The sequence below is a fragment of the Pagrus major genome, chromosome 19 (assembly GCF_040436345.1).
Source record: "Pagrus major chromosome 19, Pma_NU_1.0".
In the NCBI taxonomy this organism is placed as follows: domain Eukaryota; kingdom Metazoa; phylum Chordata; class Actinopteri; order Spariformes; family Sparidae; genus Pagrus; species Pagrus major.
The window spans coordinates 3,498,668-3,519,624 of NC_133233.1; the positions used below are offsets into that span (position 1 = coordinate 3,498,668).

General features: G+C 40.4%; 2 protein-coding genes across 2 annotated transcripts in view; one reads left to right on the top strand and one right to left on the bottom strand.

Annotated features, from left to right (window-relative positions):
* Positions 1 to 9,836, bottom strand: part of plppr4b (phospholipid phosphatase related 4b) — a 52,722-nt gene extending 42,886 nt beyond the window's left edge. Inside the window, exon 1 of the mRNA XM_073488675.1 lies at positions 9,765 to 9,836. Coding sequence (XP_073344776.1) covers positions 9,765 to 9,836 — 72 coding nt within the window. The remainder of the gene's footprint in view (positions 1 to 9,764) is intronic.
* Positions 9,837 to 14,566: 4,730 nt separating this feature from the next.
* The window catches only part of plppr5b (phospholipid phosphatase related 5b), a 158,254-nt gene continuing 151,863 nt past the window's right edge, over positions 14,567 to 20,957 (top strand). Inside the window, exon 1 of the mRNA XM_073488533.1 lies at positions 14,567 to 14,647. The gene's annotated coding sequence lies outside the window, so the exon portion shown is untranslated. The remainder of the gene's footprint in view (positions 14,648 to 20,957) is intronic.

Below are 20,957 nucleotides of genomic sequence, written 5' to 3' on the forward strand. Positions count from 1 at the left end.
GTTGTAAGTTTTTCAATAGCTGTGTGGTCAGCCCTCTGTGACCATAGCGTTAGCGGCTGTCAATCACAACCAACATGCAGCGTTTTTCTCTCAGCATACAGTCACTTCAACCCAGTGCCCTCGAGCGCACCACCAGCACTCCTCTGCCTAACAAAAACGCCATGTGGACACAGGCCCACATGCAAGTTCAGCCTGTTATTTTTCAAACACCTGGAATGAATGTATGCACTGTTGATTAATGAGGGCCCAGGAGAGCCATGGCAGACACGTACAGGACTAATCTCCACTCATAGAAGAGAGTGATCACTCACTTGATGCCTCACCAAACTCCAAAAGGTTTAAAGTAGACTGGACTAAAATTGGTTGTTTATCTGTCTTGAAATACTCTTATTAGCTTATTAGATTTTTGTTAAGTTTCAGGCACAAATATTGAGGACCCAAATCCAAAAACACCCAGGAGGCAGAACAAAAAACAAGCTTTTAATGATACGCTGAAAAAATCCAACAACCAAAGAATCCAAAGTGCAAATACCAAAAAACAAAGTAGCAACACAAAAGCTAAACAAAGTACAAACCAGTAAAAACACGAGGAACAAAGAACCAGGAACATACCACAATGAGACACTAGAAGACACAGGAACAGGCTCAGGTGAACAAAACAGGTGAATCACACAGGACAAACTGACAAAGACATCAGGGAGCACACAGACTGTATACACACAAGGGCTGATTAACAAACAACACACAGGTGAACACAGAAAAAGGGCGGGAACACATGACACATGAGGGCAAAAATGTCAAAGTAAAAGAAACAGAAACATGACATTTTTTTTCTTCTAGTTATGGGTCAGTACTTTGGATATCAGTAGTTTACAGAAACATCATAACCAATAAATGACACCGGCAAGAAATTTACAACAGTAAATATAATCATAATAATTCATCATAATTCAGGACACGGAAGCTATGAAAGAAGGAAGAGTCATTATGTCGCTGGTGCCAGACCTAGAAGCTCTCAGTGCTGTTATCATGGTGGTGGATGGGCAGACCACTTAGTTTCACACATTATCAGTCTTGGTGATGGAGGCACCGATCTTGTTAATTAGCTAATGTGTTTGTGTTTTCAAGGCACATTTCATTTGATTTGTACTGTTGTTAATTCAACGGGTTATTTGCATTGCACATTGACGTTATGCTAGATTTATAGCAGACTGGATCTTCTGATTGAGGTTAATAACAGACTTAAGTTAGTAAGTGCGATAATCTGTGATAATACCTTAACTAAAGTATGTCTGAGCCCATTGGCCAAGTAACATAATCTACAGTTTTTGGATAGGTATTAGCCATGTGTTGATTTGATCATGGCAGAGATTGCTTCATTTATTCATTCATAATTACAATGAATTATTTTCTAATGATCAAGTTTTTGGGTGAAAAATGTTCTACAGTTTCCAAGAGCCATAATGTACCTTTGTTGTTTTATAGCTAAAGGTTGGAGGAGGTTTGTAAACGTGATACTCCCATAAACACTAGCTACTATCAGCTCTGTCAACCGTAGCACAGCATGTGACTCAAATACAAGAAAAAGAAAACGAATGAAGAGTACAGATTTTGTGACTTCAAGGGGCACGTCACTTTTAACTTTTTTTTATGTACCTTGATGAGCATTTTAATTTGACTTGCTTAGTGTCCTGTGAAGTATGCCTTTAACCATGTTTGGATGCTTTTTTGGAGACCACCAGCAAATAAACTAAGGTGGCCATTTGTAAAAATCAGTCATGAACCTATTGTCTGAAGTGTGCTCTTTCATTGTAAAGCCATTTCTTTATCAGAAGTCAAACAATGTATATACAGTATGTTGTCTGCTTGTTCATACATCTCCCATGGATTACTATAGAACTGGCACCAAGCATGTCATCTCCCTTCCTTCTTTTATATGTTCCTTGCTTCAGGAGAGTGGGATACAACCAAACCTGATGCACACCTTGCATGGATTACCATGGCAATGCACACGGACTGAACCAAAATCTACAGGTCATTTTTTCATAAGAAACAGGACTTTTGACATGTTATTCTTTTTAAAGAAGAATTTAAACATGTAAATGACCGTTAACAAAGCTGTCGATCTTTACAAAAGGCTCAATCCTCCGACAAACAGCATGGTGCTGAGAAAGAGAATGTTTACATGTTAATCAAAAATTAAATCCAATCTTGACATTAAAATCAAAAGTCAAATCCTATTGTGGATTTGGACAATCGTGACAACCCTTTTTTCAGGCAGAAACCTCAGAGCAGAACCGGAATCAATGGTGGGCAGCCAGGCAGAGGGACAGGGGAGAGAGTTGCTGAAAACACTAATAGTCCCAATCACCTTTTACAACATGCAGGTCATAAAACAAAAGCTATGGTGTATTGAGGTTCAACATCTAGTCTGAAATGTGGCTCTGACAAGTTGCAGCACAACCAAGATGACCTAATCTGACACAGACCATGTTTTCTATCACAAAATAAGTCATTTTACCACCAACACAAGAGCTCAGTGAGTAAGGACTTCTTAGGTGAGGAAGGCCCACAAAGATACTAGGATGAATAGTTGTGGATGTGGGGCGGTCTCATAGAGAATGCCTATGTATGCTCCACCAATGTTAGCCTTCTCTGCAGGTAAACTCTACTCTTAATCCTTTTTCTGGGCTAATGGCCATGTCCCTCCCTACAGTTCTACATGTGATTTCATCTTTGTTTCCCCCAGTTTTAGATAACAGTGTTCAGCCCTCCTCATGCATCCATTTGTTCCACTTTGGAGGAAAAGCAGCCGGAGGCTTCACAGTAGAGCCACTCTGCACTTCCCCACTCAGTCCAAACTAAAGTAGAGCAGCAGGCTTATTACAGGGAAAACACAGATCATATCTGCTCCTCAGCTGCTCCTCAGCGCCACATATGGAATTTCAGTCAAACATAACCAGTAATGGTATTACAGTAATATTACAGGTGCTTAGGTTAGTTCACTTTGCACTTAGATTACATACACAAGGTCATACAAGGGTGATGATGATAACAACAACTGATAATAATAATAATAATAATAATAATAATAATAATAATAATGAAGAAGAAGAAGATATTATTATTATTAAGTGACATATTATCACTTTATCAGCTCATGAAGTTGAATCAGAGCCACACTGATATATGATATGGAACATTTATAACAGAGTGGATGTCATTTCCTGTATTCTGGTGCTCATAAACAGTTAGTTTGATTCTTTTGTCTGGATATACATGCATGAGAAAAATGATGGGTAGGCCTACATTTTGCAATTTCATCAGAGAAGTGTTTGGCCCCAGATCGCAAATTTGAATATATTTTATATCATATATTAATGTTTCACTACACTCACTTTTGATAGTAAAGTTCGTGATTGCCATCCATCTACAGAGCATCAGTGACATCAGTGAAGTGAGATGTCTGCACAGAGCCCAAAGGATAGTAAACAACGACACCCTCCCAGCCACAGTCTGTTCACCCTGCTGCCATCTGACAAGATACAGAAATACCTGCTGCTGTACCACCAGACTACAGAGCAGCTTCATTCTCCAGGCTGTGAGACTCCTCAATTCATCCTCAACACTCCACCATATAAAATAGATTGATGTTTTTTTTTTCTTTGATGTTGCTAAAAAAAAACCAAACTCAATTTAGTTTTGCAACCCTGGTATTGTTCAATGATAAATAAATGTAACCTTGTAAACTTGTGTTTGACCAAGTGTTTGCTAACCACATTTAAGGGATCATTGCAAAAAATGTGTGTTTATGTATGTATACAATAAATGTAGAATATCAATATATATCAATATCAGAGATTTTTACTCCCTAATATTGGTATTGGCATCTGCCCCAAAAAATCACTATAGATTGGATTAGAAATGACTTGAGTTGACTTTAATTACAGGAGTATTTGGGCCTAGCTTTGTTTCTATTTCTGGCTCGGTGGAGGAGGAGGGACTGAAGAAAGGATTGCACCCTTCAGTTTGAATTTGCCACCTCTAGTGACAGGACTTCTGGCCAGCGATGCCAAAGCCGGGAAACTCACCAGAGATTGATATAAAAAAAACAGAGTGGTCAAAGTCAGTGCAGCAAAAGACAGCATATCTTAACCTTCACTTTCTGTTTATAACAAAGACAAGGCTTTCGATTAAATATCTAGTAGTAGTCTCCAAGTGATCAGCTGAGTTAACCCAGATGCCATTACTATGACATCATCAGGGTTATTTATTCAGACTTGACAAAGGTCCTCCAGAGCCACAGGCTTTTCACAGGCAAGTCGTACTCCTCTCAACTCATAAACAGATTTTTAGTCTGTGTGTTGAATATTTAATTGAAAGAAAATTAAAAAAAAATTAATAACAAAAAAAAAAGAAAAGTACAAACATCAGTGGCATATGTACCTACTTTACTTTTTAACAGTCCCACTATGCAATTTAACATTTTTCACTTGCTTCAAAACATGGCTGCAGTTCAGGGGACACCATCCGAGCATATGTTAAAATGATTGTAAAGAATATGTAATACGGATGTGATAAAGCTCTGGCAACTATGATTTTTTCAAAGGGCAAAAGAGGGTGTATACTAACTGAGAAAATAGAATTTGTTTTTGTTATTGATGTGATTAATTCTCATACCTTGGTATATTATTAACTTGGATAATATTCAGCTTTTCCTGTTTGTGCTTGTTTGTTGCAGTCTGTAAATCTGAATAAACTTGTTTTCCTCACCACTTTAGTTATTGACGTATGTCTCGTCACACAGTTAACAGCACTCGTTGTTTCACATCATTCAAAGAAATATGATGATTTAAGGTTTTTTTCTTTATGTCAACATACAAGAAGCTGTACAGCTGCTTCAGTCTCATCCACAATTGTTGCAAGTTTGTCGGCAGTGATGTAGCTATGTAGCTACAGTTAGTTATGTAATTGGGAGGAAAATATCCCCATTCTTAATCCCACCCACAAAGCTTGAACATAGGAAACAGGGTTTCATCATACTGCTTTCATATGATTTAAGAGTTATCACAATAACCAACTTTCAACTTGTAAATAGTCTTCACATTAATCCCATGAAAACGAGCGGCCCCAAACTGGCTGCAGAAGATCACTGTTTGCATGATCCTGTTTAAATCAAGCTATAATATAAAAACTACAATAGCTAATCACATCATATTGTACACTTGTGATGAATTCATCTTGTCATATTACGGTACTTTTTGTTACATACGGTGCAAAACATGGAGACAACACTTGGTGGTGCAAGAACATTCATTTTTAGTATGTTTAAATTGATCGAGAATAAAAAAAACATAACAGCTAGAGAATTGATTCTTTTTGTAGCAGAAAGCTAAGGCTTCTTTCTGTCATGTCATCATGTTGTACACTTATGATCCCATCATTACGTTGTGCAGTGCAAAATGTGCTGACACCGTACTCTGCTAGTGGGGTTGGGTACCGGTACGTTTTATGTCCAAAACCTCGGTATGAAACCAACAGAATGTAAACTGCGTACTGTCTACGAGTAAATATTACAGTATGCAGTCTTTGATTCCCAAATACATTTTATATAACAAGCACTTAGCCTGCTAGCTCGATGCTAACACATAATGGGATCCCATTAACGCACTAACAGGGGTTAGCATCACGGCAACGATAAAAGTATATTAGATCTGTTTTATCTCACACACTCAAATAAAACGTGTTCTCATATTTACAGGTATATACAGTATCTAATATGTTCTGGAAACTGACCTATAACTGCTGACTTCACATTATTAACTCAATCTTCTACTGTGTAGCTTCAACACTGAAGAGCTACAGCAAGCTAAAGGGTCAAAACTCAAATCTCCCACTCGGTTTTAATACGGCCACCACAGGTGGAGAGGTTGCGTGCCAGAGGAGGGCAGCATATACATATATCATGATGTTTTCTATTATATTTATTCTCATAGCACTAATTCGATGAGCAGGAACCGCTAAATGTAATTTATTTCATAATGTTTGTATTTTATTCATTATTTTGTACATTTTATTTTGCGCATTTATGAGGTCAAGTCAAAGGGTTTAAAAGGACAGTTTTTAAGTTCAATTGTATAAATGAAGGATGCTAATTTAAAGGCTCACATCTGTGCTGTGTGCAGTTTTCAGGGGCTCTATTTATTTAGGCCTAACAACTTATTGTATTTATTATTTTATTAACACAACAGGAACAGCTAAATGAGGCAGTTTACTTCAGAAAGTGTCTTATTTATCAGATTTGTATGCGGTATAGCAAGATGCTACTGAAATAAAACTTAGAACAACTGATGTGTGATGTAAACTGGTGCTGGAAATATGATATATTGTCTCTAGCGTATGCTAATTTATATGCCAAAGCAAAACTATGTGTAGGTCTGATGTGAGATTATGATTATGTCTGACTCTAAAGCTATCAGCATTAAGAACTCATATGATGGATGAAGAGTCTGACTGCTGATTGCAGAGAGAAGTCACTCCAGAGAGGAGGGACACATCATGACTGGCACACTTTGATCTCCTCTCCACGTCTATTGTGGGACATGGTGGTCACAGCTGACAGGAGAGCAGGATGGGATTGAGCTGAACGGGCCACCACCTCAACTCTCTGAAAACCAGCCACACACACACACACACACTAACACACATACACACACACACACACAGATACACGCACGCATGCACACACACTAAGGGAATGAGCCTGAGCGGGCCTAATTATACACACAAGTGCTGTAGTTCACTGAGTAGAATTAACTTTCAGCACTGACCTAGTTTAAATGTTTCCTGCTGTTTGTAAAAAGCGAGGGCAAGAAATCCTTCAGTGAGCAGCAGCTTTGGCAATTTGAAAAGCTCCAGGCTGACGTTTCTTGTTCACTCTAATTGTAGTGAGAGTGCATTGAAATGTAAATGAAGGATTCCGACAACAAAACAAAATCAAGGGAATCCCCTGTACAAGTCACCGCTACCAGAGAAAACCATGGGAATGATGCAGTCATCCCAACAGCATCCATCATCCAGTATCAGAGGATACTCTATAATATATGATTGGAGAGCCACAGGCCAGTGGTGAACTGGGGCATGCATAAAGTGCACAGCAGGGGAACGAGTGACAGTCACCACAAGCTGCATGCAATCTGTAATTAATGCTTGAAATCATCAGTCCATTTCAATCATTTTACAATGAGCCTTTCAACAAGATATTCATAAAAATACAATGTAATAAATCTCTCCAGACACTGTTGCTACAAAGGAATCCACATCCATCATGGTTGCACTACCCCGTCACCACTGACTCATATTTGACGTTATGTCTGAAACCCGATGCCTGAATGAATGTTGGCAAAGTACACAAACATTGTCTCCAAGTGGTGTGACACTTACAAATGATGAAACGCAGATTCAAACAGAGGTCACAGCCTTGTTGCCTGCTACCCCGCCACAGTCACCCTCTACCTCCCAACATGAAAGTTACGTTATGAACATGAAGCCATGGCCGTAGTCAGCTATGAGGTCACCGAGGTCCAGACCTCGGTAGTTAATTCCTAAATATTAAAATAAAAAATCGACGCTATGTAACTGTATAATCAGGAGTTGAAACGTCTGCTTAGTCCTTTAAGTGTCTGTGTGGCAGCTCTACCTTTATTTATCTATTATTTTATAAATTAATTCACAGTACATTAGGAGTTGGTCAGCTGGTCCCAGGTCTGCTGGCGCTCTGTTATTCTACCACAGCCACGCCTCCACCTGACTGTTCAAAGCAGCATCATGACAGAAGCTGCAGCAGGAGGATGGTTTTCAGATCGTGCTGACCGCTAATATTTATAGATCAGTTATAGTGCTCAGTGCAGCAGGCTGCAGCTGTGGAGTCATCAGAGCACTGCGCTGACACAGAGCAGTACGTGTAAGTAAGTTCAATGTATACACACCATACATGCTTCAAAACTACTATTAATCCTGCTTTCTGCTGTAATGTGCTGAAATATTCAAGCTACCATGTGCATTAATTAGTCACGCCCAGTGGTGTAGTCTGATGAAGAGGAAAGCAGAGACCAAATTATGCATGTGAAACAAAGACAAACTACTGATGTCATGTTTCAACCACAGAGGGTCTTCAGGTAAAAGTGAAGACATGAAGTCAGATGAGTCGTCTGATATGAAACATTTTCATAAAGATAACAGACTGATGTAGCCACATCTCTAATCTTACTGTCTTCATGTGATTGGACAGACCAGATGTGGGGTCATCTGTACTGGATTCATCAAAGTTTAAGGACATGGTAACATTTTGACACTCTTTATATTTATTTTTTTGGCATAACAGACACAATCTATTATGCACATACACACAATTTGCTAATTTATTTTCAGGATCATTACATAATATAGGAGACAACAAGCAAACAGATCCATCAGATTCACATCAAATAAAAGACAGTATTATTTATTGTATTTTTGAAATTACTCATGACTCATTTTTAGTACTTTTATGTTCTCTACTTGAAGTAGCTATTTTGATCACTACCTCTATTTGTACTTGAGCAGGCCACCTTGTTTTTGTAAAGTAACAGTACTAATACTTGAGTACAGTTTCTGGCTACTCTACTCCACTGTCTCTGCATATTAAACTGACAGCTCTCACTAAGACAGCTAACTGTGCAGGAGAGCCTGAATGAAGGACAACTTGACTGTGGATTTTTTTTGTTCACTTAAGTATAAGACAACAGAGTCTAACAGGTATTAACAAGGCAGCTCCATCAAAAAAAAGCCTCTATTTAAAAAAAAAAAAAAGAAAAGTAAGAAAAGATAAAAAGAATCTGGACCTCGGTGACCTGTATTGTAGACATATCACTATGGTCGGTAGCCTATGACACATACACATTTGAACACTTCTATGGTTTAACGTATTAACTGCTAACATTTTGTCCTGGCAACTCCGACTGAAGTCTGCCATTGTGTTTGGGGAAATGTCCTCACCATGTTTTCCTTCTGCACAGCACTGCGTTAATCTACTTAGCCTGTGTGAAAAATCAGTTTTGATGCTGCAGCTATTTTCAGCATGTCCACTGCATTGTAAATATGATATAAACCATCAAATGATTTGTGTTTGAATCTGTGATTGAGGGGTCTTCTGCTGGATCTGTAGGGAAAGTTAACCAAATCTGGAATAACACAGAAAAAAAGAGTGTGTGCATGTGCATTTACTTCACTGTGTTCATGTTTCAGACAGCAGACCTCTGTCCAGCTGAATATAAACAGTCTACAACTTCTTTACTGTGCTGTCACATTGTGGACATGTGTAATAGATGAAAACAAAGAGGAAATACTAAAAGCAGCAATGCATTTCTTTAAAATAGTGTAAATCCAGCCATTTCTCTACATGATGAGTACAGGTGGCTTCATGCACGTTCAGTTGAATGATGTTATATATAGTATATACAGCCTATATATACAGCTTCTATTGGAGGAGATTTACCTCGACGCGCTTTAATATACACGTTTCACCTGCGGAAAACATTGTACTGCGGTCTAACGTTGACATTATTCTTTTGCCCTACATACTGAAACAGTATCAGTCACATTCAGCTGGTCGTCATAGGAAGCCCATCTTCTCAGTAATGGACCTTTGGTGATACGACCAGACTAGACTCCATCCTCACTGTGCTGTAGGATTGTTAGACACAGAGCATGCAGCATCGACCCACCTCCACAAAATAGAAACAGGGCAGCAGGCTGACACTGTCTTTGGTCAGGATCCCCTTCTCTCGCGCAGACATGGTCAGGCCTCCAGATATCTAAACAAATTCCAAGATGTGACGACGAATAGAATGACTGAGCTCTCCAGCAGGCGTCCTGTCGTGATCAGACGCTCTCCATGGCGCGGTGTGTAGCGGGATGCTCGGGACAACAGGCGGTCTTATCCGGTCCAGGCTCCCGGTGCCCACACCTGCGCGGCCCTTTACCTCTGCTTGTGAGAAGCCCCGGACTTGGTTCTGTGCATGTCTTCCGATGAGCTGTCTGGTAGAGAACGGAGCCTCAGCGATCGAGGGAGGAGGGAGGAGGAGAGGGAGCGCAGGCGCACTGGGGAGGAGGGGAGACGACAGTATACAGGTTTGACTGCTGGCACCGACGATGGATGGATCAGAATGACTGCCAGGATTCTGTCACTTTCACACATTTAAGAAAATAATCATTTTCGTAGTAGGTCTACATCATGTCAGCGCATTTTGGAAAACATGCAGGTCCTGTATCATCACGTCCTTCTGACATGCTCCATATCCAGGCCTCTCACAACAGGTTATCTCATTCATACACCAGTAGCCGTTATTTGTGAGATTGCTGTGCGCAGAGATTAATACCAGCTGACACACAGGTTCCCTTCTGCTTTCTCCTCATTCAACACTGATGAACCATGGAGCCACAAATAGGCCAATTTAGGCATTTGCTCACACAAGATAAATATTTTTCTGTCCCTCCCTCCACGCATCTTAGACCACACTACAGTGTTCATATATAGCCTACATACATATGATTTAATTTAATTTGTCTTCTGTGATGGAATGAATGGAACACATACTACTTTGGAGATATACTGTCAATGACTGCCATGGACTTTCCTCCACAGTCACCTGACCTCAACACCACTGAATATTTATGAGGGCACTTGAAGACTGTAAAAGCTTTCCAGAGAAAACATAGCAGATGTTACCACCATCATGTGGAGGCATGGTCAGTGTCGGATCTCACCACATATATAGTTGGGTATCGAAAAGTGGTTCCCAAATTTTGATTCCAAAGGAATCATTAGGACATTTTAATTTTGATTCTGATACTCAGTTCAAACTAATTTTACTCATGCTGGTTTCAAAACAGTGTACTGCAAACACCCACAGTACACATGTACCTGCCAGGCCCTGGCTATCCATCTGTGTATCATGTGAATTGAATGCATGTTTCCCATTTCCTTTATCTTATTAAATCATGAGTTTAGCATTCTTCTCAGTTAACCTGCGCAGCCATTGCTGAGATGTTTAAATAGCAGGTGAATAGCACCTAGCAAATGCTTTGCCAGAAAATGTTTTACAAGGATGGGATTGGAATCCTCTACCATACATTAGGGTAACTTTAGTGTACCCTAAATATTTCAGAAACCAGAAAACCACCTGTCAGGTTTTTTAAAAAAGGACCCAAATGCAAGACACCAAGCCAGGTTGAAAAACCAGAAGGCAAGCTCTATAAAATACAGGTGAAATTCAAAGAACAAAAACTAACAGGCAACAAAAACAGAAGAAGCATTCTGGGGCAAATCTGATAACAACACAAAGAGAAATACAAAACCTTGACTGACAACAAACAGGAAAAGGCACAGGGAACAAAAGCAGGAACACTGATGAGACATGAGGAGAAAACACAGGACTGTGGAACAAATGTTGACGACCTGACAACTGAAATGGGGAAACACACTGACTAAATACACAGGGCTAATAACTAATAACTAATAACTAATCAAACACAGGTGAAGAAGAAAACAGGCAGGAAAAATACAAAGACAGGAAGTGCAAAACAAAAGATGACACACAAGGAGAGTCTTCTGAATTCATAGTCCACACTGACTGATATGTTGAAACTAGTTAGTGTGATACTTAAACTGTGTCATTGTTTGGTTGCACCACAGAGGTGTAAGGAACATTTAAACCACTCAGGTGTAATGTCCCAACTAACCAAAATGTTGTCACAGAAAATGACGTTTTCACTTCCTGTGTCCAATCAGTGAAAGGTCTAACAGCTGAAAAAAAACATTCTGTTCACTTTTGTTAATCAACAAGCATAATGATCAGGTGATAACTATGGCCTCCAACCTTAATCTACATAACAAAAGTGCCATCTATAGGTGAAACCATCAGCTACAACAGCCCTATTATGGGCAGATGAAGATCTAACAATATGACGAGCACATAATGAGGCTACACTTGCAAACTGTTAAATTAAAAAACAACAACTAATTAGTAGCTAACTGTAGAAAGTTATCTAATCACATATATTTGCTTGCCAACACTATAACGTTGCTCCTCCATAAGTCGTAACTTATGCCGGCGTTGGAACTATTTCAGTAGGTGCAACCCTAACAATGTCAGTAGAAACTCCATCCTAAGTTAGAAATGACTTTCAAACTAGGCTACGTGTCAACATACGCACAGCTGGTGCAACCCAGTGCTGGACCATGACACCACCATCACCATGGTTATCTAGCTAGCTCAGTGTCATTTATCTGTGGTAGTTTTGATGCAACTCAGTGTAAAGACTGCAGAAGGATACTGTCTAAATATTTCATGAACGGGTACTTTTTGTTTCTCTTCTGTGACAGTGAACACGATACACAGCTTTTCAATAACTATTGTGCTTATCTAGACACGTTACGGCAGACTAAAGGAACTTAATTACTCCTTATAGGATGAAGCACTTTACCTGAGTAGTAAAGTTCAAAAACCATTTGTTGGTATGCTAATTACCTCAGAGAAGCAGTCTATATTTTCAGTTAGTTTATTTGTCTGTTTGTCAGCAAGATTACTGAAAAAACTACTGATCTGATTTTCAGGAAACTTGGGCCAAGGAAGCACCCATTCATTTTTGCAGCAGATCTGAATCACAAATTATTTTCACTTTAGTTAACATTGCGAGTTGGGCATTTAGCATTGGCCGAATAAATACATACATCCAGTAGATGGTAGAAAAGTGCAATAGTGCCAAAGCATATTAGCCAACTGTAGAAACATGATGACTCCATGTCGCAGTCCACATTCACAGGGACCAGTACTCTCTGGGTTAACCTACATATGTAGCCTAGCCGGTCAAACTTCATACATAAAGCAGTGGTTATGGAGCACTCAGAGACAACATCACCACAAATGTAACACTGCTTTTTTCTCAAACTAAGGTGTGGCCATGGAAACGTCACACTTATCACACTAACTGTACAAGGTAAAACATTATTTTATCGTGAACATTTAGTGGTTTCACAAGAACTGTTTTTGATAACAGTTATCAGTTATTTCAGTCTAAGCATTTTGTATTTATTTTCATGTACTGTTCATATGTACAAAGTGTTTCAAATGTATGTTCAGCATGTGAAATATTTCCAGTTGAGAGGTACGTATTAAATACACAGCTGAGAACATGAAGATTCAGCTAGGCACAACCATAATTTTAGCATTACAAATAAATTTGGAAATATTTCCGAACATATTGGTTGCACTTGCAGATTTGCATATTATAGAAGAGTGGCCTTGGCGGCGGTCACAGTGCTCTTCTAATTATTTTTAACTGTCAACACTTCAGTGTGAGACTTGTTGTGATAAAACAAGCTGCCATCACAGCCTGTGGTATAGTGTGAGGTTTAACATCTCAGCTTTGACACATTAACTGCTTGCCAAAGTTTCTTCCCAGTGCTGGCCTGGTAAATGGACACCACATGCACAGTGAGTCAGTGCGTGTGTGTGTGCATGTGTGTGTGTGTGTGTGTGTGTGTGTGTGTGTGAATGAGACTCTTGTTACTGCTGCTGGAACAGACACAGATAGGGATAATGCTACCACTCTAAGGTCCACTCATAGCTCTGAAGACAAAAGACAACCTGTTGCACATTAAAGATTAGGTCAGATACATGTGTCCGGGAGCTAAAGCAGTACAATTAACAACTTTCTAAGGATTTATTTTCAAATTAAAGATATAGCCTACCGTATGTCAGAAAGGAACAGTTATCATTAAAATGTGCCAAACGTCGGGTGAGCAAACATGTGGAAGTTTGTGTTAAATACATTCTATTCATTTATCAGTTTATGTGACCGGGACAATACATGTAGGCATTGTTACATCTAATTAAAATATAACCAATGCAGTGTACAGATAGGACTTGACATAAACTAAAACAGATATAGACAAGCAGCCACTCCAGACAGTGATTATAACATTGACAAAGACCAATATTTAAGAACAACGGCTGAAACTAATGACTAAGAACAGACAAATAGAAAAAAAGGTAAAACATGTACAGGCTATGTAATAGTTATATAGTAGTTCAATTTTATTTAGAATGACCTTCATTTCTCCATTCTATGTTTAATAATAATTTGAAAGTCAGCAAGTGTTGTTGTTGCTCTTCAAACACCATATTAATGCTTGTAAAGGCTAGAAACACTGATTCACCTCTCAAATGTTAAAACATAGACATTTTGATGGATTAAAATGTTTACATTTGAATTTATTTCATGTATATTTGCTGTACCATTACTCTGTTTCACCTTATTTCCGATATGACTTGAAGGCAGCATCCACCTCAGCCACCACAGACGGACCTGAGCCGCGCATGCGTGTTCGCAGCGGAACCCCGTGCATGCAGCACAAGGATCCGGTAATTAAAATAACGAAGATGCGGTAAAGTGTGAGGATATAACAGGAAGCTACCCGAGCCGGTGGGACCGGGTGATGTGACGGCTGCAGGCACCGGACATTGTTTCTGTCAACCTTAAACTGCTGTCATTTGCTGTCGTTTACTCGGTTGAGTCTCCGGAGAAACTCCTGGAACTGTCCAAGGTAGGAGTCTCTCCCCCCCGGTGTCCTTCAGCTGTACAGCCGCTTGTGTCCACCGCGGACCGGCTCACTCGAGCAGGAAGTGCAGCAGTGTGTCACACACTGTGGAGCAGTAACAGAGAGCTCGTCTGTGTCAGGTTGGCAGTTATCATCACAATGATAAGCAGTAGCTAAATTAAAACAAATGTGCCTTTCATTTCTGTCACAATGTTCTAAACAAGGACGAACTATTTTCTACAAAGTACAGTAGGCTAAACTGAGTTGATCTATCACGCGGTTCTCTCTCTCTCTCTTGTATCTCTGGTGATGTACAGTAGTTTAGACCGAATCACTATGTTTACAATAACTTCCGGGTAGAAAACCCCTGAATCACACTGAGGCTTATATACAATTGAATTTTCAGTTTTAATGATGCTATTTCAAAGTGTATACATCTAATGCATAGCATGTGGAAAGGTGCAGTAAATGCAAGTATCTCTTTTCCTTAAAAACATTATTATTGTGAATTAATAATTTTTTAACATTTTTGTCAGGTCCAAAATGATCGTTTAGTTTATCTCTGTGTAAGACTTCTGACAGTTGGTTCCAGCTTCTCGCAAGGTATGTGAGCAGATAGTAAAGAGTGGTGTAGTTCCTAAAACCTAACATCAGTTAGCATTTATGCACTTCCGGTTCCCTCGTTTCAAAGTCTATGGGTTTATTGATTGGTTGTTGGTTAAATGCCTGAAATAAGGTTTGTGGTTACCACAAGATATTTACACGTTTTGTTCGATGACAAAAATATATCATTAAATGCCCCACAATTTAACTATTAAGCGCTTACGTGTCTTAAAAACAGCGGCTAACAAGGTTGTCGGGACATTAAATGTGATCACAGTGAGACTCATCTACTCCATCCGTCTTTACAGGATGACTTTAGTTACAAACTATTCTAACTCTAACTTTACAACTTGTACACTGATCAGTTTATAGAAAGCGTGTATAGTAATTTGTGGTGGTGACGTTTAAGTCATGCAACGGCAATGCAGTCTGTTTATAGCCTAACATTAACATCAACAGTTGACCACAAATGTGTCTCCAGAATGCAAATCAACACCAGTTTTAAGTAACTTTTGTTGTTACCACGACGTCACAGTGACTTGGTCTACAGTAGAAATGCACAGATATGGAAATTCTGGGCTGATACCAATGCCGATGTTTAAAATAACAATTCGGCCAATTACCGATACTGATATTTTGAAATCTGTGTTTTTGTTGTTATTCAATCACCCTTTTTTGTCAAGGAAACAAAGTGAATGAATAACTGAACTGTTTTAAAGCCATTCAGCCCTTGATTACACTATCTGCACAACGGCACAGAGTCAATCATACAAATTTATAAAACAACCTTTAACATAAACTTTTTGAAAAATAATTCCTTCAAATGCTTTTTTATCCTGCAATAAAACTCAATGAAGAGAGTTTTTCAGGACTTTGCCCAATAAATACATTCTCTTTGTATAACATACAAATATTTAAATGAATGTAAAAGCAATTAGAAAAGCAAAAAAGATGCTGTGACACCCTCCTACTTGGCCTTTACCTGTCCATTTCCCTCCAGAATTTCCAAAACATGTTATGCAGAGTGGACTGTGCCCAGTCCCTTCATGCCTTCTCTTGCTGTTTTTCCACCAGCACTTTTGGCCGCACAGAGTCAAACAGAGCTGCACTGATTTACTTTCCCATCAGCAGTTTTACTGTGCCGAGTTGAGCCGAGCCCATCCGTGATGGACCTGCTCCAGAGAAGGGCCAAGCCCGGCCTGCCTCGCCTCCAAGCGAGCTGCGGTGATGTCTCATGACTGCGGCCAGTCTGTAATAAGCACCCGTCTGTAACAAGCACCCAACTCCCCTCTAAAACAAATGTGTGTTGCAAATCGATACTCAACTCATGTCTGTGCAGGAAACCTGAGAGAAAGACGTCAGTGTGTTCCGCGCTCAGTACTTTCGTAGCTTCTTAACTGAATCTCTTTAGTTTCTCTCGTCCTGTTTGTACTTTAACATCTGCTGTTTTTAACTGTTTCATCATGTTCACTTTCAGCTGTTTCAGGAGTCATGTTTAGTTACTGCTGCTGAAAACAACATTTCCTGTGATGTTACTTCATAATAACAGCTTTTAAATGCACTAAATAATGGGGGCTTTTATTGTGAAGAATATATATAAATTGAAACGCGTTTGGAACTTAATTAGTGGAGCCACATTTTAAGTGGTGATTCTTTGATAGTGCTGTGGGGATCAATACAAATCAATACAAATTGGTTTAAGACACACCTTCTAGCAGGTAGCCCAGTTGTGGTGGAAATGCAAATCTCTGCTGCACCGAGTTAAACTGAGTAGAGCCAGGCCGACAGTTGTAATGAAAAAACGGCATCAGTGGTTGATCAGCTCTCTCTCCCTGTGTAATGTGCATCTTACCTCGGTCTCATTTCCAGCTCCGGCAGCAGGCCTGTCCATCAGCTGCACGTAAAGTGCTGCTGGCGTGTTGTTTAACATCAAAGTAGCAGTCCTTATAGCTGGGATACAGTGAGGCCGCGATACACAAAATGGGATCGGACTCTATTAGAGAAAAGTGTTTCTTTTACAGCCTCTAATAATGTGGACTTTGTTGTTCTAAAACAGCGGTCTGAGTCAGCTTCTTCTCACCGTAAATGTCACTGGAATATCTTGGTGCACGTTGCTTATCTTTTCCTGAGACAGAAGTTTAGTACTTTAGTACTTGACTACTCTGACTCCACTGGCATTTCCGGCATCTGTGGGGCGGCGGGGCTGGTCAGCACATGTACCCAGCAAAATGAATGAAACACAACAGTTTTACATTGGCCACTGGCATTGGTGAATGCCACCTTATTTACCGATAAGCTGATGTCAGTCAACCACGTCCATATCGGCCTATGCCATCGAACATAGCACCTTCGTTTGTTGCCTTGTTTGTCCATTGGTCTATGTGTATCTTGATCTGAGTCACAGGAAACAGTATACATGCTTAATTTGCTAAGTTACTGTGAATGTTGTCAGGAAGAACAGCTTACTCACCATGAACAGAAGGTTACTGACAAAACTATTGTATAACGTCTTCTGTGTCTCTGGAGGAGCTTTGTCAAGTTTGAAGAGATTACCCTGATGAAGTCATAGTGATGTCATCAGGTGTGGGTTGGGGTCATCTTGAGCCTAGAGACTAGGCCACAAGTTTGTTTAAACTGAAAGGGTGTTATGGAGTTTGGAAGATAACAGACAGGTAGAGTCTAATGTACAGATGCTGTCTCCTGGGAAGTGTCAGATCAAGTGTTTTTGGAATCTGACTGATCTTAGGAACTAGGCCTTGTCCCAAAGTCATATTTCAGCCTCTTGAACCACTTTTTTAATTTGTCTTTGTTACGTCCCTTCTTATTGTCCAGGGGGAACAGGGAATGGCAACACGACAAACCAAGGATTCAGACAAGACAAAGTTAACGGTTAAAGAAAAATGCTTTAATGAGGATGAACTTAACTCACAACTTGGTCTACAAAATGTGGGGGAGGAAAGGAGGGAGGTGGAGTGCCAAAGCAATGAAATCAATAAAACAAAACAAGGCCTATACTAATTCTTATTCAAAACACAACACAAAAACCTCTGTCTTCTCTAAAAAAGGAGAGTTCAAAACAACTTTCAAAATGATACACAAGTGGCATCCATCCACCGCTAAACTCGTGTTTTTAGAAAGAGTTTACTACGTGATGAAATGTACAGGGCACCCCAACTTACCTAACTCCTTTCTCCCACCACATACCTTTAAAAATCCAAAACTAAACCAAGTCTGCCAGAGCATCTGTATTATGTGAGGACCAAATGCAAAATGAGAGAGAGTGAGCTCCTCAGCCAGACTCCCTCTTATTAGGCCTCCAGACAGGTGATCGGCCATGGCAGAAATTACTGCAACAGGGAGCGGTGGCTTCATGGTCTCTCAGGTGCAGCTCATCACCTTGTCAGCACCTGAAGGTAAACTAGGGGAGGGAGAGACAGAGGAGAGAGGGAGAAAGAAAACAAACCCTCTGCCCCTGCATAGCACGTAACAGCCTTACACAAGACCCTCAACTTCATGGAAGTGCAAAAACCTAAACTCTAGGGTACGTACTTTGAAGATGCGATATATAAGAATTGGGCACCTGTTGAAATCATACTTAAAAAGCTGGGCTGGATCTAGGCACAGGTAGGCCTGTTCTTGGCGCATGCCTAGGGCCTTCTCTCTTCTAACGAGTCAACAGTAGTGTTATCTAGGATTGTTCTGATTTAAACATTTTCAAACCGGTTTGATAGAAGGCCTAAGACTGGACCAGTAATACAGAATTTAATCACTAGATGTCCACGAGACTCTGCCATTACCAATAGGAACATAATGACAGCCCATGAACGAGAGTGTAGGAGCACTACAGGACAACTGCAACACATTGTGTTTTTATTTCTCACAGCAACTATTCAACTCAAGTTGTCTTCTTCTAAAGCAGGGGTCGGCAACCTTTGTGACATGGAGTGCCAGTTTGAAATTTTCTTCTCATCTAGTGTGCCATTATCAACAATAACGCAAAGTTAAATTATGACACAATATACAAAAACATTTCCAATATACCTGGAATTTTATTCCATCCATAGCACATCTCAAAACACATAAACATTTCATAAACATAGTGCTCTGGGAAGAGAGGCCAAACCAACCATCAACCATCTTAAAAAAACACTGCTTTTAATAAACATATTGCTCTGTCTGGGAAGAGAGGCCAAACCAAAACTGAGGCTACAGTGCCTTGTCTTAAAATCTGCATCTGCTCAAGCTTAATAATAACATCAAATGATCAGATGCCTACTAGATAGTCAGTGTGATCCCTGGCCCTGCTTTGCTTGGCTGAGCTCTGTGATCTGGGGCTTGTAGTTAGTTACTTTGAGTTGCAAACATGCCTCAGAGTGCTCCGACTGCGGGCGGGGCTGAGCACATGTTTCATGTGTGAGAACACTTGCTCACAGAGATATGTTGACCTGAAGACTGACAGCAGCACCACTGCAATGTCCCGGAGACAGCTGAATTTCTCATGTGCAGATGCCCAGCAGGTGAGGATGTGGGCTCCATGATCTTGCACTGGTGTGGCTTCCAACTGTTTTCTGAGCTCTGCAAACTTGGTCACCCACACTGTTGAGCTCTTCAGCTCAATCAGCTGCATTTCCATGTCCCCTGTATCCATTCAGTCGATCAGAGTCACATCCAAATCATGTCCATCAAAGCTGTTGGGCTTGATCAAGAAAGAGAACTGTAGTAATGAGAAGGCCACAAGGTGGCGCAGTTGGTGGAGAGAACCACAATACACACATAGAGGAAGTGAGTGTTGTTGATGTTCGGGGTCATCCTAATGTGATGTGTGTCGATGTGTACCCTACCTGCCTTTCTCCAGTTAAAGTTGAAGTAAACCCATTCTTCCTGAGATACCATGATTCCAGTGTGAGTTACTACAAGAACATAAGTCCGTACCTTTTAAAATCCACAAATCGCGTTGTGAACTCAGCCTCCACCTCACGCATGTAGGCTACCTGGTTATTTCAGCGGTGCTGATGTTGCGCTGGGAGGACAGCTCTCTCAGGTGTCGGAAGTAGCGGAAAGCGGAGGTGGAAATGTCACCTGAGAATACTGCCAGCTTACCGACAAAAGCCGTCAATGTCTCAAACATGTCCAAAACAGTTTGTCCTGCACCTTGCAGTCTGAGATTGAGCCCGTTCGTAATGTCCGCCAGAAACATAAGTTTCACAATCCACTTCTCGTCCTCCAGTTCTGGATACTTTTTGGCCCTTTTCAGCCAGAAAGGCCTTGATAGCATCAAAGCAGCTGACTAGTTTTGGCCTTTTTAGCAGCCGGTGTTGGCATTGTTGACAACATCATGTGCGTGGGTCTCTGGGGATGTGAGCGGGACTGCGGCTGCAGCGCTGCGGCGGGAGCTGTCACTCAAACCCATGAAATCAGGACACACATAAAATGAGGAACACTGAGGTGCCAGCGTGCCAGTGTTTATGCCGCGGCGTGCCACCCGCGGGACGGGTGCCAAAGGTTGACGACCCCTGTTCTGAAGTTTAACATCAAAATGATAAACAATAGGAGACTAAAGCTGAAAGAAATGAAATAAAAGATGGAAGCAGCGACATTTCAAGGCCTACGGTCGAATAGCCACTTCATAACCAGTTTTCCTTAACCCTGAAGGAAAATATCGTGAGGTCAAGGAGAGGTGACTTCAAGGAGAGTTCAAGAGGATTTAGGAAAG